The sequence below is a fragment of the Paramisgurnus dabryanus genome, chromosome 13 (genome assembly GCF_030506205.2).
Source record: "Paramisgurnus dabryanus chromosome 13, PD_genome_1.1, whole genome shotgun sequence".
NCBI lineage: Eukaryota > Metazoa > Chordata > Actinopteri > Cypriniformes > Cobitidae > Paramisgurnus > Paramisgurnus dabryanus.
This window is the reverse complement of record NC_133349.1, coordinates 30,092,118-30,109,475: the sequence shown is the minus strand read 5'-3', so window position 1 is coordinate 30,109,475 and position 17,358 is coordinate 30,092,118. Positions and strand designations below refer to the sequence as shown.

General features: G+C 36.4%; 1 protein-coding gene across 1 annotated transcript in view; it reads left to right on the top strand.

Annotated features, from left to right (window-relative positions):
• Positions 1 to 3,649: 3,649 nt before the first annotated feature.
• Positions 3,650 to 17,358, top strand: part of csf3r (colony stimulating factor 3 receptor) — a 31,137-nt gene continuing 17,428 nt past the window's right edge. The window contains exons 1-5 of the mRNA XM_065246339.2: positions 3,650 to 3,803; positions 4,213 to 4,287; positions 10,212 to 10,508; positions 11,464 to 11,596; positions 14,485 to 14,645. Of these exons, the coding sequence (XP_065102411.2) occupies positions 4,224 to 4,287; positions 10,212 to 10,508; positions 11,464 to 11,596; positions 14,485 to 14,645 (655 nt within the window). The 5' untranslated portion in view covers positions 3,650 to 3,803; positions 4,213 to 4,223. The remainder of the gene's footprint in view (positions 3,804 to 4,212; positions 4,288 to 10,211; positions 10,509 to 11,463; positions 11,597 to 14,484; positions 14,646 to 17,358) is intronic.

Here is a 17,358-nt window from a genome sequence, read left to right as displayed (position 1 = left end):
GTAACCATTTTACCAGAAAAGGTATTTGTGTGTCCCATTGATTGGAAACATGAAGATGTCTTTCCTGAGACTACAAATGTTCCATCAGGCCCATCCCGAAAAACCAGCCCCCAGACCCAGAGGCCACCCTCCGCGGCGTCCAGGACCACGGAGGTCCTCGGGGGCGGACCCTCATTAGTGGTACTGTCACGGATTTGCCAGATCCTTTCACGCACACCCCTCATCAGCACAGATCACAATCACCAGAATTCTAATCAGCTGCACCTGTCACCCCTCATCAAGCCTGCACTTTAAATACCAGCCACAGACACACAGACACCGTCTGGTCTCGTCTCACTCTAACTTACTGTTACGTTGCTGTGATTAAACCAGACTCATACACTTTCTATATCTTTCAGAGATCCCTTTCTCATCATCGTCGTTGGATGTTCTACATTTATTGTGTCTGTGGCTTCTCCCCTGGATTCCCTTACTATCACCATCACATTTAACATTTATTCAAACTTATAATAAACTCTGTTCAATTTTGTTACATCTGTCTCTGTTCAATTTTGTTACATCTGTCTCATAGTCTTCTGTCTGCTGACAATAGACATAAAAACAAAAATAAAACTTGATTTTTACCACAGGGGGACTTTAATAAACTTAACCATTTACTTTGAGCCACATTTCTCTCGTTATTGTGTCACTGGCCCTGTCCCAAATGGCACACTCCGGACTTGTGTTCCTCCTCGGAGTCCACACTTTGATGACATCATGTAGTGCAGACTTTAGGGACCCTTCATGCGAGTCCATGTGGGTGAACCGGAGTCGTATTTTGGGACAGACTCGAGCGTCACACCGGAATTAGGAAGAGAAGTTGCCTGTCAGTGTGAACTCCTCCCTTCCATTGTCTGATTTGTTCTGATTGCTCTTTCCCAAGGACTTCTGGGTTGGTAAAGTACGTAAAGCCTGCTGCAATGCAGGCTTCACTAAAGGCCGCTGATGAGCACACTTTGAAGCATAAAAATGACAGATGGGACACCCTATGGACTTGTCGACTAAGCGAGCACGTGGAATTTATGCCACAAGACCAAAAGTCCACATGAAGTGTGCCATTTGGGACCGGGCCAAAGCTTGTAAGTGACTAGTATGAGAAATTACTAGTCTGATGAGAAATAGATAGAGCCCGATATGTTTTCTTTCAAGTAAAGATGCCATCTGACAAATCCCGTCAGACAAGTGGCATCAGTGTTGCCAGATTGGAAATGTCCAAGTATCGTACCTCAAAATGATGGTATTTGGAAGAAAATTATCATACAAAAGGAAAATGTGCAGAATACAACTTTTTTTATCTAGACAAACAACTTTTGATAGCCTTAGATTTTCCCAGTATTGTACCTTAGTCTGAGAGTCAAAACAACTGGAAAAAAGTACCTCAAACGATGATTGGCCGAGAAGACATAACGTAAGAAAAGATGGATTTGTGGCAAGAAGGGAAACGAGATTTTGCCGAATGAGCACTGTTTTTATCCTAATCCTACCCAAACCTAACCCTAAGCCCAACATCTTGCGAGATTAAGGCCAGAGTTGTATCCCTTCTATAAAGGGGATACAGACTTACTGATAAAGTATTGCAACAACTAGTTAAAGGCACACAAGGCAAGTCTGAGTATTATTTCTCTACTAGCTCCCCCTAGTGTCTGGGAGTAAATGCGTTCTATATCTAAGACTATACGAGACTGAAGGACACCGGGTCGGATACAGCGAACTTGCAAGTGGGGTATTCTTCCTACAGACGGTAGGGGCGGGCGAGAGAGTCTTCATTCGTCATGTAATGAGTCATTTAACCATATACCGACTTACGAAGATGATTTATTAACATAAAAATGCTGCCTTGTGTCACTTTAAAGTGTAAAATTTTTTTAATTATCATACATTATGGGATTTTTTTGTTATTTATCGTACACCATACAGTAGTGTTGCACGATGCATCGATACTTCAAAAGTAGCGCGATTCTCGGAAATAAAAACCGTCACCGTTCCTAAACGTATTAGTATCGATACTTTTAAGAATGAACGCGTCCCAGATTTGTAAGAGACACATTTCATGTTGGTGCGTGCAACGCACGTTTCCATTGCCTCCCTGTGGACGTCTGTGTTTTTTCTCCTCACACACGCAGCCAAAACTGCAGCTGTCATGTGACAAACACAACAGCGAGATGGCTGCATGTGCGAGCACTAAGTGATACTGCCCGCTGCAGCTCAGTCTGACTTCTGAAATTCAACAGGATGCGTTCTCTTGCCTTCAAGCTTTGTTTATTCTCGCGCTTTGGTCCGCAACGCGAGCTTCCGCTGATCGCGCGTGCGTCAGATGATCCACGTGCACGGTTCGCAAGCGATAGGCAGCGGAGCTCGTATTTATATGCTTCTGATATACTGTTGTCAATTTCTTTCAGTTTGTTTCACTAAACCGTATCTCCGCTATTTTAATGAATACTCGACATACACTCAATGATTTTTTTAAACACCTCAAAAAGAATGGAGTAATTAGTAAACGACTTAATAATTCAACATCTCTAAAAACGCAACTTTCATAGATAACGTTAATAATTTGCAAGCTGCTAAAATAAAGCATACAAAACATCAGCTAAAATGATATATAGGCTATATGATTATAATCAGAGCATGTGCATGTTTGTCAGTGATTTATTTATATAAGGTTATACTTTTTAAAGCATTTAAAGACCACAGACCTATAAGCAAAGAAGGTGCATTTCATTTGTGAAAAGCATTGTAAGAAATTATGGACTCAAATATAAAGTTAACCACAGATAAATCAGACATTGAAGTACAGGAAACATTAACCTATATTAATCCATATATCATAGCTTAAATAACATATGGTTATTTTTTAGGCTCATTGTTTCCCATTAATAATGGTAATATTATGGTTAAGTGAATGTTAAAGCAGTTATCACTATAACCACTGCATATAGAGATGTTTTTCATATTTTGTTCAAATGTTTAATATAGCTGCTGTTCATATGTTCATTTATTAGTGTATTATATTATAAGAATGCTGTCCCGGTTTTAAAATAAAGCACAGCAATGAGATTTGAGAGCGTTTTCCCCTGTTCTGGAAAAGTATCGAAATGTATCGGAACCGCGATTCTTGACTTGGTATCGTCACCGGAACAATTTTTGTGTTTTTTTTTTGGTATCGCGACAACACTACCATACAGAGGTCAAAAATATGGTACAAATACGACAATTATTGTACATCTGGCAACACTGAGTGGCATTGTGAACTAGCTTTAAGGTTGGCAAATAAGAAACATTCAGTATTAAAAATTAACAAATTAACTTCATAATTTGAAGTATAATTAAATCTTGCTGAATTAGTGATTTTATGAAATTTGTTATATATTTAAGAGCTATTTATATACATTCTATGTACTATAATCATGCTTTATGTGTACACTATACTTGCCTACTGGGTCACAGTACTTATTCAGTTATTTTGATTAATTCTTCTCCTTGTAAGTCACTTTGAATAAAAGCCTCTGCTGCAGGATTAAAAGAAAATGATTCAAATGTAAAGAGCAGAAACGGTGGCAGATGTGTTAAAGGGTTTCACAACAGCAACATTTCCTGCTTCAGTTTGCTTGTGGTTCATTCGGGAAAGAACAAGAAGGACAGAAAGCACAGACTGGCAGAAATCTTAGCAGAGTAGAGACGTAAGCTCTTTACATCTCACACCAGACCTTAGATGGGAACTATAAAGAAGTTTCAATGTGAACCGTCCTTTTACGCAGTCTAGAGTATGTATTGTATTCATGTTTTATATTACATTTTAAATGAGAATAATTGCTTATTCGCATTAAAAAAACTTTTATTATTAAATGTTATATGTTATTACATATGTAAAAGAAAAAATTTGAATTTATAGGGAAATAAGCTACTCTTAATGTACAACAGTTATATTTTAATCATTGTATAAGAATTATATTTTGCGTTTTTTAATTATTATGTGGATTTCTTTTAGTTGGATTTCTTTTTTTACTGAAAAGAAAATATATTTTTGTATTTCATACTCATTTTCTTTCATTTATCCGTTTATTTTAGTTTCTTGGTTATTATTTTATTCATATTTTCAAGTTATTCTCTGATTGTATTTAACTTAAAAATGCGAAATAAATAAGTGAGTTAACAGGTTACTCTTTCTTTCAGTCTTGGTAAACATGGCATCAGTCTGGCTATCAGTACTTGTTGTCCTGTGGATACAAATGAATGGCTTGCTAAAAGGTAATTTGTTTTATATTAATTACAGTAGTTTTGTTTTCAGATGACTTTTTTCACTTTATGTTAATTTACTTTAAGCATGGTTTTTTTTAGATAATTAACATAAGAGTCGTGTGTTGAAATGCCAGTTGGGTGTTTTTTTATGGTGTCGTGCAACACCTCCCCACATATTTTCGAAATAGGTTTGTTGGAGGATGTTGTCGGGAATGTGTGACGCAATGCTATTTCGTAACACTTGGAGAGTGGACGTGTGAACTTAGTTAATCTGTCATCAGGGGTAATTTTCTCTCACTGATAACCCTTTATATAAAGATAATACTTTTATAAAGTGTAGGCCTACTTATTACACAAATAATATACTTTTAAAGGAAACACAAGTTTAATTTATTATATTTTTGACTAGCTAAAATGCATATTGTGGAGCAGTTTCCTGGACAGGGTTTAGATTAATCCAGGATTAGGCCTTAGTTATATTAGGACATTTAAATATTTTTTTCAGACAAATCTTACAAAAAACAATATCGGTGTGCATCTTGAGACATAACAATGGCACTGATATATGTTTCTAATTTAAGGCAGCTCAAACATGCATTTTAGTCTGGGACAAGGATAAACCCTGTCCGGGAAACCTCATCTATTTGTAACTGATTTCAAATATTTCACAGATTAAGTTCATACTACGTGAAATTAGTTGAACTTAAGTGAAGTTAAGTGATTTTTTTACTTAAGTGAGACTTTAATGCATATTAATATGTACTTCCATAATTGCGTCTAGTGTCTTTAAAATATAGTTAAGCATACTGCTCAATGTACTGACAAGCAATTAAAGGCGGTCATAAGCAAATCTGTGTGACGTCACTTCTTGTTGAGGTTCAAAGTGTTGTCAAACAAAACGGAGCATAGCTAACTCCTCCCCCTCCCTTCTGTGCTTTATTAACGAGTCATGACCCAACCCCCACTCCCAAATCCTTTTTGTCGTTTATTGACTGGAACACGTTTGTTATGTTTTCTGGTGGTAGGTTTGATTACTTTGTTTTTGTTGGAGTTTGTGGAGCCTGGGCTGTCTACAAAGGCCGCATTTTACAGTGTGTTCAGAGGACAGGCAGCTAGCAGATAGTGAGGAGATGTTTACTGTATGAAACAAAAAATGTTTTATGGCCTAAAACGCATGAATTTGCTTAGAGCACCTTTAATGTGAACTTTAATATACTTTAATCTCAGTTGACAATACATTTAAGTGAATTAAATGTGATTTATATTATTTGCAATTTATTTAAATTATATCACAGATTAAAAGTTACCTCGCCAACTATCACCATTCCTCCTGAGGAACAACTGATTTTACTTCAATATTATGGATGTAAATGTTTATCAAATCATGACAAACTATCTTTGGAAAGTTTTTTTATAAAATAAATTATGTAGGGAGACTAATTGATTTATTTATGATAAGAGTGTGCCTAAAACATTGATCATCCTGCTAACCCTGCTGAAAAAACCTGCTGAATCATACTGGTCTATGCTGGTTTAGCTGGTGGTCCCAGCATACCAGCAACAAAACACAACATATGCTGGTCTTGCTGGTATGCTGTTTTTTTCAGCAGGGAAAAGTCACTGTTCCACCTACGAGACGCTTAATGTTGCTTCAGTGTTTTGCATATGAATACGTATCTAAACATGACAAACTATTTATCGTTTGAAAGCTCTAAGAGTGTAGTTGTCATTTATCATAATCATTTTGGGGAAAGACTGACATAGTAGGAGTCATTTTCTAAAAGGTCATGGGCCCACAATGTTTTTATATATTTATAACACTAATACCCTAGTCTAAGCATGAAAATCTTGACAAACTATTCATCTTTGGAAAGCTATAAGAGTGTAGTTTTCATATTTCATCACCATTTTTGGAAAATGATGATGTAATGGGAATCAGTTTCTAAAATATCATGGGACACAGGTGGGCCCAATTTGTTATTACATATTTGGAACACTAATTCCCTGTTGTAAACCTAAAAAACCTTGACAAACTATATATAACTGGAAAGCTCTAAGAGTGTAGTTTTCATATATCATCACCATTTTGGGGATAAAATTATGTTGTAAGAGTCAGTTCTAACACAAAACCTCTACGCTAAATCTAAAAAATCATGACAAACTATATATCACTAGAAAGCTCTCAGAATGTAGTTTTAATATTTTAAGATCATCTGATGATATAAATAATGTAGTGACAGTTTTTTTTGTTACATACCCCCCCAGGAATGCATATTATTTTTATATATTCATTATACTATATCCTAGTATAAATCTTCAAAAATGTTGACAAACTATATATCATTGGAAAGCTCTTAGAATGTAGTTTCATTCAGCAGAAATAATAATGCAGTGAGAGTAATTGAATAATTTGTGACAAGAGTATGCAGCAAATCATTGAAACCTAGTGGCCTTTGTTGGTAAAACGACTAAAAGAGAGACATGAACAAAATTTTTTTGTGATTTTAACTTGAAATTTGGATCACAACTACTTGAGACTTACGTCTTCATGTTTACATTATTTCATTTGTGAAACATTTACATTTTTATAATTTTATTTATAAAATTAATATATACTAATTAAAAATAAATTTAAACTGCTATAACATTTTTTTCTGTTTAATATTTAACAGTGAAAAACCTTAAAATAAAAAAAAACCTTAAAAAACAGCGAGAACAGCAAACTTTTCTGCTGAATTCTACTTTGATGAAACATTGTGTTGCTTATGAAATTTGTGTTCATTTACGGATTAGCGTAACGATATAGTTACTAAGTCTACACAACCGAAATTGTAACTAATTCTGATGTAAACCAGTCGTTTATGTTGGTTATTTTGGAAATGTTATTCACTTTGTACTGCAAAGATTTCTCACTGGTGAATGAGACATGAAATGTGACCCTCTGATCTGTGCGTGTTCATGTGTTTAAAAAGAGGCGTGACTTTGGATGGGGATTTGACTGGAGGGTGGGATCGGGATTTCATTGCTAGGTGGCTACCGTTAGCATTTTTCAAAATGTGAAACCCTACCTTTCATTTGAAGGTGCAAATCAACTTTTCCTCCCCCCACCACTCCAAAGGGTGGTGTGACATTTATGGGGTTAAAACCAAAAAACTCACAACAACTCCTGGGGTCTCATTTCTAAAGCGTGCCTACGCACAAAACGGGTCCGGAAACGTGCTTACGCCAGTTCCCACGCAAAGGTTGTGATCTATAAAAAACAAACTTGACATGAGAATCGGCTTGAAAAGTGGGATCTGTGGATGATTTATGTACACACACTTGCAGGTGATCTGTGATTAATTTTTGGCTTTTGGGCGTACGTAGACTTTTAGAGGCTGTTTACACTTGGCATTAACTTGCGTTTTCATCTATCGGATCACAAGTGGACGACGTTAATGCCAGGTGTAAACTTTCACTTTCGATCACTTTCAACCACATTCCGAGGTAGTCGAAACCACTTTCGATCGGATTGCTTTTGTAGTGTAAACGCATGTGGTTGAATGTGTTCGAACAGCCACCCGCTGTCTTCACTCAGCCCATTTATCTTATCTGAGGTATTAAACACAATGTTTTCCGTCTTTTCTGACTTCTGGCGCGAACACACGGTGAACAGCACTATTTTTAGCCTTTCATTGATAATACTAAAGCGGCTGATCTTCGCAGTTTCATTTTGCAAGCGTGTGAAAGTTGCGCGATCCCATTTCATCAATTGCGCTGAAAATTCAGGGAAACTCTAACATATACACGTACAAAACTCTGTGCAGCATGTTAACTTACAAGACAAGCAGTGGACTCTGACATAATATTAGTTTGCATCCATTTAACCCCGTCATTACTCCCACTCGCATTTAAATGACAGCCGAGAGACTCGCCCACCGTCTCGACAGACCACCACTCAAAGTTATCAGGACAGAAGCGGTCGAAAGTGGACAAAAGAGATGGATTTATTTCCCAGGTGTAAACGTGATGTGTCTCTCTCGTCCACTTGTGATCCGATCAATGAAAACACATCTTAATACGTAAGTAAGTGTAAACAGCCCCTTAGTAAGGATCCTACGCACAGTTTTATAAACGAGGCCCCTAGTGTGTTCATTCAAAGGTCAAACTTTTAGAGGGAAAGTTAACAGTCTTTGTCTCCCAACATGCTGTTTTGCATATGGAATTTGATTGGATGTTGAGGTGTAAAGGTTAAAGAGGTTCATAATATTTAATATGAAGAAAAGTTTCCAAAACACATAGATACCAGACATGTTCTAGATATGATTTGGATTAACTAAGGAATACTAAACATTAATTTAAACTTTTCTTGGGTTAATATACTGATATAACATAAACACCAAGAACATAATCCATGATGAGAAATATTTGATTAAGACATTTCCATTATACATTTATAAGTGAATACATGCATGACTAAATAGAAAGTTTCTTTGTTCGTCACATATCTCCCACATTCTTTTGTGGTCGGAAGACTTTAATCTTGATGTGTTGCCATCAGTCATGAGGCCTTTTAAAAGCAGATTGGGTGTTACAGACAACAGTGCCGAGCCTGCTTTTTTGGTGAGGGTCTGCAGTTATATTTATGAATATAAGTAGTTATTGTGTGTCTGATCTGGCAAAGTCGTTACACTACATAAACAGAATAATTAATAAGTCTGAGAGATGTTTCTATAAATATCAGTGGTGATATCACACAACGTGTTTTAATAGTCAGGTTACCGGAAAATAAGTCATTAAGTGTCCCAATGTATAGTTAGCCAATGTTCTTACCTTACCAGTTCAAAACAGGGTTTTTGTGTCCTTTTAAGGGCACTTCGGGGAGGAGAGACGCATAACAGACGCTCGAGATAAGGAGAAAATGATTGTTTTCATTGCTTTATTCGCCAAGTGTATTATAATCGTCCACACGATGTGTGACATTATTGCGGTAGTCCCTCGAAAGTTTACATCCAAGTGCTCTGATCTTCAAAGGGATTAGGGCATAGGGATAATCACTTCCGATTGGGATTCACAGCCGGATATAATTTGTATTAAAGTATTTTTTTGAACACAGTGCCTCGCCCTTGACCAATCTGACTCCTTCACGCGACTGACTGTCACTGCCTGCCCTTTCAACTGTCCTCGTGGTTGCTGCAACTTTCACTCCCTTAATCTACTCTATAAAATAAAAATGTGACAAAAAGGTCCTATTGCCTTTGAGCATATAGATAAATTAGTAGAAATTAATTAATAGAAACAATACAACTTTAAATTCACACTTGAGCTATAGCCTACCGAGGTTGTGGAGGCTCGACGTCAGCATATTTCTTGGAGGTTTTAACTGCTGCCAGCACCCGTCTTTCCCAGGATGTATTTATGGAACTCTGCACAAGTCATCACCAAATTCATTTTTACTTTGATTCCGCTGCGGACCAGGTTACGAGCACCTGTTTCTCACATCGTATAAAATATTGTATAAAACCCAGACTTAAAAAAAATCTTTTATTTGGGTGTTTTCGGCTTCATGAGTTGCCGTAAGAACCTCAAAGTTCAGCGAGAGTGTGTGAGAAATCATACAAAGGAGTCTTTTGAATCACTCTGGCTGTACTTTGATGTCATCTGCCTGTTTCGGTTCTTGTGGTGTGGCTCGTAAAGAGTCGAACACACCTACATGTGTGAGCGAGGTTGCTGCTTTTAACGTAGCTCTGTTAAATTATGAAAAAACTATGCAACATTTTTAAGATGTCTTAAAATGACAATCAAAAACCAACACTAATGAAAAGGCGAGACATTTCCTATTATGCGAGGTGTGGGAGGGACAAAAGTTCAAAATGCTGTGCACTGCAACGTAAAGCGGTACAAAATGAGTAAAATGCCAACCTATTCATGCTTTTTACATTTATTATCCACAGGGGCTAAAGCATGTGGTGAGGTGGTGGTGAACACATCTTCTGTGGTGCCTGTCGGCTCGTCCATATCAGCATCCTGCCTCATTAACAATGACTGCCCATTGACTAAAGGCAAACAGTTTCGTGTGGAGTGGAAGATTAACAACGATTTGGTCCCCAGCAATCTTTCTTACCTGGAGAGTAACGGGACATATATTGTAGTTATTCCCCACATTGATGTTGCGAGGGCTGTCATTACGTGCAGCGTTTGTGTAGAAGACAACTGCCAAGTAGTGGATGGAAGCCTAGTCAAAGTGGCATGTAAGAATCTTTTACATTCTAATGATTAATAATGGCATTGTTGTTACATACAGTTATACACTGCTTATTTAATTTGTCAGGCTGTGAGGGATATACAACACCTACTTTAATGTGTTGGGTGAATTATCCCTTTTATACCCACTCTTACCACAGACATTGCTCTGGTGGTTTCTATAAGAAATTTGACAGGTCAGGTGTGTGTTTAACAGAAAAATAATCAAGTTCTGCGGTATAATTAGTTCATACTAAATTACATTAATTTCATTAAAATCTACTGTATGACTTTTGAGTCCTTTTACCATATTGCACTGACATGTAGGGTGATAGATTTTTTTATATATACTTTTTACAGACTATGTGTTTTGGACATGATAAAATTGCTGGATAGCTACAGTAGTAGAGTGTCAAGCTGATGATGTACGCGTTACAAATCCTGAAACTGAAATGAGTCAGTTGCGTCACAGCTGTGTATTTCACCACACATTTGTTTGTCTGACACTATTGGTTACATTTACACTCCTAGAACGGATGTGTTAAAAACAACCCATCAATGTTAGTTCAGGGACAACACAATACATGCGTTGTCCCAGGATCCACAAATCTCTGTGTTATTATTGAAACAACACATTTTGTGTTACTTTAAACACAACTTGTGTTTTATGTTAACACAAAATCAACACAAAATGACACATAATGTGTTAAAAGCATAACACATAAAAATTAACACATCATTTCAGTATGTACAGTAATATCTGGTATTTTACAAAGTTCCTGTTTTCTATCATGTTTTGTCTCTGTGGTTTATTCTAAAGTGCATTTTCTGGAAAATTGCTTTACTACAATGCAAAATTGTGAAATGCGCTATAGAATTAAATGTAAATTGAATGTCTCTTAGTAAACGTTTCTTCTCTGTACTGACACAAGAGAATCAAGAATAATAATTTTATCTTTTAAGATCCACCTCCCATCCCAACGAACCTGAGCTGTGCCTTGAGTGTAAACGAACCCATCGGAATGCTGTGTCAATGGGATCCTGGTCAGAAAATGGAAAACATTGATTTAACCTACAAGCTTCACACCAAAAAAGGGTGCCTGCTTCTGTCTATATTACTGGGACTGTGTTTTACTGTATCTAAATGTCACAGCTAAACCACAAGACCACTTTACATAATTTCCTGTTTCTTACCAATGTGTTAAAACATTTAACTTTAATGTTTTTTATCTTAATCTAAGATATTTCAGATGTTTACTTCTGTAAAACAATGTTAACTTGTAATATAGTAATTCTTATATGTATATACTTGAAAAAAAAATTTGCTTAGTGCTAAAAGCTCATAATTATAGCGGAACCATTTTTAGTGCTATTACAACATCTATGTGTAGCAACTCTGTAGAACCATAAGTGGTGGTAAAGCATGACTTTAAAACACCACTTATGGACAAAGGTGCTAAATAGATGACGTTAAGCACTAAAAATGGTTCCCCTATAATCACAAGCCAGTGAACCACTTTTATTGCTATTAAAAGGGATAGTTCGGCCAAAATGATTTTAAACCCATGATTTACTCACCCCCAAGCCATTCGAGATGTCCATCATTTTTCAGACTAACATATTTTCAATTATTTTAGATAATGTTTTAGATCTTTCAGTTAATCAAAAGTAAAGTTACAGGGTCCACTCCTTCAAGTCGAAAAAATATGCATTCATCCTCCACAAAATAAATCCAAAAGGCTCCACTATAATAAACAAAGGCCTTATGAGGGTAATCCGTGCAGTGTGGTTGTAGAAATATCCATATTTAAAACTTTATAAATGAAAATAACCAGCTTCCGGTAACGCCGCCATCTTAGTCGCGTCCGCATTCAAAGATTAGAGCTTTACGCAGTTAACGGAGGTTTCTCTCTTGCTGCTCTGTGCCCCCGCCCTCCGAATTTATCATACTTCACTAAGAAAAGTGCGTACACTACGCTAATACTCTCTCCTGAATACAGAGGAGTCTAAGATGGCAGCGCTACCGGAAGCTAGTTATTTTAGTTTATAAAGTTTTAAATGTGGATATTTCTGAAACAAAACAGAGCGGATTACCCTCAGAAGACCTTTATTTATCATCCTCGAGCTGTTTGGATTTATTTTGTGAGGGATGGATGTAGTGTTAATTTTGTCACCTATTTTTAATTTAGTCTTAGTCTTAGTCTTGTGCATATCATTTTTTGTTAGTCAAGTTTTAGTCGACTAAAAGTCTCATCATTTTAGTCTAGTTTTAGTCAAAAGACAACTCAAGGTATCTTAGTCAAGTTTTAGTCGACTAAAAGTCTCGTCATTTTAGTCTAGTTTTAGTCAACTAAAAGTCTTGTTATTTTAGTCTACCGTAAAACTTCAAATAATAGCCGAGTCCCAAATAGACGCCTGTCTCTTTTAGACGCCTGGTGTGACGACAGGTTTGGGTAAATAAACTGTTGTATCTGGGTAAGATTTCACGCAACAACCAATAAAAAAGCATATCCTCATTTGCTTTATTTATGCTGCCAATAATTTAAGACTGTTATACTTACACAAACTAATTTGTTAAACACATTCAAATTATAACTTAAAACGTAATATGTGGTAACCTCCTGCTGTCATGCTGGAACAATTAAATTAAAAGCCTGTCTCTTATACTTCTTTGAGACGCCTGGTGTGACGATAGGTTTGGGAAAATAAAAGCCCGGGCTATTTGAAGTTTTACGGTAATTTTAGTCAAAAGAAGACTTAATATATCTTAGTCAAGTTTTAGTTAAAACATTTTTGTCTTTTTAAAAAGAAATTATTTCTGAGATTATTTCTGATAACCATTTTAGTCAAATAGGGTTACACACATCTCAAATATTGGTTACGTTACACTTGTTGAATGATTTTTGTTGAATGCAACTTTGTTAATGGCGGTGACGTATCTCTATTGCGTGTAAATTGCGTCACCATTCATTCAGTGATGGGCGATAGGAAAGCACCCAGACAGCGATCAGTTACTAATAATAAGCTTTTGTCCCCACAATATACTGTACATTCCGAATACTTGAATAATATAAGGTATAGATTATCAACAATGTTGGTAAATAGCGAATGTGGATCAGAAAGACAAGCCGTCTAAGTTACTGAAGACAACAGGTACACGAGAATACGACACAAAAACATCAACACAATGCTGAAAAAATGCTAAACTTTTTAGCTGTTTGTGAAATATTAATCATAATGTGTGTGGGCTCATTTTACACACGAGACTCTTACTGACCTGATCGCGTATGCCTTTTCCATAGTAGAATCGCGCTGCGTGTGCGTGCAATTGTTGAAAAACCATATGAAAATTACACAAATCCGATGGAAACATATCAATATTTCTCATATGTAATACGTTTGTAGACTAACTGCTAATGGATGTTACATTGTGAACACTTAGCATGGAGATTTCAGCAGCGCGAGCTTGTCTGGAGTTATGACAGACGCGCGCAGTTTCATAATAAGAGCACGCAGTCTTTTTATGAATGAATTCACATTTAAATATGACCTCATTGCATAAATTGTAGTAGAGACGATTGAAGACGAAAATGAAGAGAGATTGTATCTAAGTTTTTATTTTATCCAAAACATTTTAGTCTCGTCTTTTTTCGTCAACAAAAATGCATGTTAATTTAGTCTTAGTCAGCGTTTTTGAATATGTGTGTGGTCTCGTCATCGTTTCGTCTTAGTCATGAAAAAAAAGGTCGTTGACGAACATATTTCGTCTCGTCTCGTCTGACGAAATTAACACTAGATGGATGCACATTTTTTGGACTTGAAGGGCGTGGAGCCAGTAACTTTACATTTGATTAACTGAAAGATCTATAACATTTTCTAAAATAACTGAAAATGTGTTAGTCTGAAAAATTATGGACATAATATTGTATTTAATAATTTGAGGCTGAAATGTGAAATTTTTCTGAACTTTATTGTTTCCTCCAGGACAACATGTTTTTTGTATGTGCTACCTGCTGGGGTTTATTCCTACTGGATTCCTCGACAAGAACTGTCATTGTCTCTTGAAATGGAGATTCATGTGGAGGTAGAAAACACCTTCTGGAATACCAGCTCTGAACGTCTGCTGGTGATGCCAATGAAAACAGGTATAAATTAGAATATAGCAAACTGCATTATTCCTCCTATGAAAACAAAAACAAGGCACTTACTGTATAACTTTTCTGAATTTGCTGGCTTCTTACTAGGATGATATTTTATTCAAAATTGAGAATATCATTTACTTTACCATTTGATTTCCTTAATTTGAACTGAGCATGCAGAGCTGTGAAGAATGCAGAACAGATTTATAACGACTAGAGCTGCATACTGATATCATTATAAATATTGCAATTCAGAAAATGTGGTTCTTCCTAATTAATTAAGGATTCCACATTCAGACAAATGTAAATATTTTAAAAGCCTTTATTTGCAGGGCCACAAATTAATAACACCAGTGCTTATCAGCCCTAGCAAGCCTTTATCAGGGTTTCAACCAAGAGCAATAGAAGCCCGGAAGCAATTAAATAGAATCGCATGTTCCACATCTGACCACTACATGTCACTGTAGTCGATAATTTTAGCACTTAAAATTCATCTTTGAGCATAAGAATATCATATGTAAAGTAAAAAATATGCAAAAATATATTTTTCCTGTGACAGTGATTTCTACATGCTTTCAATTTGCTTCAATGTAATTCCCTTATTTAGTTTTGGTGGATCTATAAATATGCAAATTAGCCTCTGCCTATACTCAACTCTACAGTAAATTCAGAAAATAAATGATTATTATTATGCCTGAATTACAATATTAATGGAGTAGTTGGATAATATTACTACATAATCGATTTAAACAGTGATGTATATTTACTTTATAAATTTACCCTAAATACATGGTTAAATTCGGTGGTGCTGAATGTTTTATAGCAGTGGTTCTCAACTCCGTTCCTGGGGGCCCACTGCTCTGCATATTTTTTATGTCTCTCTTATCTGGCAGACTTAGTTCAGGGTTCATAGGGATCTCTTCTAGTGAGCTCATAATTTGAATGAGGTGTGATAAATAAGGGAGACATTAGGCCTCCAGGAATAACGTTGAGAACCACTGTTTTAAAGTGACCATATTATTCAAAATCCACTTTTACAAGGTGTTTGGACATAAATGTTTTTTGACAGTGAGTGAACACAACATCTATACAATGAAAAATGGGGCTCATGAACAGTTTGGTTATAAACATTCCTCAAAATATCTTCATTTTTAGCCAGTCACGAAAAGTAGGGACACAAGTCGGATCAGGGGCATTTTGAGTTATTCATAGATTCTGAAAGTGCAGTTTCTAAGCTTTCCAACGATGTGTAACACATGGAAATCTGATAAGATTTGGAGAAGTTGTGGCCATTTGAATTAAACACATTCAAGAAAGAGAATGCCGAGAAAATAGAGAAAGAAAAGTTAACACTTTTCCCGGCCTGGAGAGACAATAGGGCTCATTTACATCTCATTTAGCTAAGCCATACCCCCTGTAAAGCCGTTTTGAGATACAGATATTCTAGCATCATATGTAGTATTTTGTGACAGAAGGCCGGATGACAACATGCAAAAATAAACAGGACTTTTTACCTTTGTGTTGATCAAGTCGAATCCAGTCTGTTTCAGATGTGTGAATCACCCAATGACCATTTTTGTCCACAAATGCATATAATCCATGAAATATAGATATATAGTCTATTGTTTACATCAGATTTCGCATGAACGTCTGGTAATAGAATATAATATACAATTTGAGGACTATTTACATCGTACCATGTAAGGGTATATTAGATTACACTCCGGTAATTTACATTCCGTTAAACACATGAACCTGTCATGACTGGTTTGCTGGATTTGTGAAGTGAGGACGCAAGTGCAGAGTTAAACTGAATAAATAACATTTAATAATTTAACAGGAAACAAAACACTGGAATCAAAACAAGACAGGTAAGCAGAACAAAGGAACAGGGTACAAACATAGTAGCAACGACAATGATCCGGCAATGAGTGTGACACAAACACTGGTATAAATACACAAAGACTAATGACACACAGGTGGAATGAATGATGTGATAATTAACAAGTGTCCAGGTGATGACAATATGGAACAGACACAAAACATGACACGGATCACCGTGACAGAACCTGCCTTTAAAGTTGTATTTAAAATAGGGCAGTAGTATAATAAATAATCCAAACAGCGCCTTCAAAAACGTGAAGTCCATTAGGGATGTAACCAATCGCTCGCTCGTTCCTCCATCAGCCAATGACTTCATGGAAAATATTGATAGACAAAACATGTAGCCAATTACATAACGAATTCAACGATCTCTGTGTGACTTTTTTGTGTGTGTTTGACTTCATGCTGCGCTGCAAGAACTGACAGACAGATAACGTCAAAATACAGAGACAGCGAGTCAAAATTAAACTCCGTAAGATTTCTTGAAGAGCTCTCGCGGTACTTTGACATCATACGAATGCGGCGCCGCATAAAGTCGAGCAAGCCAGTGACGCGGCTGACTGTTATTTTTTCGCCCAAGCTTCGTTTACAGTCTGGGGAGACGCACGCTATAAGTAAAAAAAAAAAACTTTCCAAAAATGTCTGAGGAACAGCTCAGCTGCGTCACTACAGTCACATGACTTCACAACAAAACCGAAAAAGAAGACAATGCTGAATAAAGTCGTAATTCTTGCTATTTTTGGACCAAACTGTATTTTCGATGCTTCAACACAATCTTACTGACCCACTGATATCACATGGACTACTTTGATGATGACGCCTCTAAAGAGTTCCC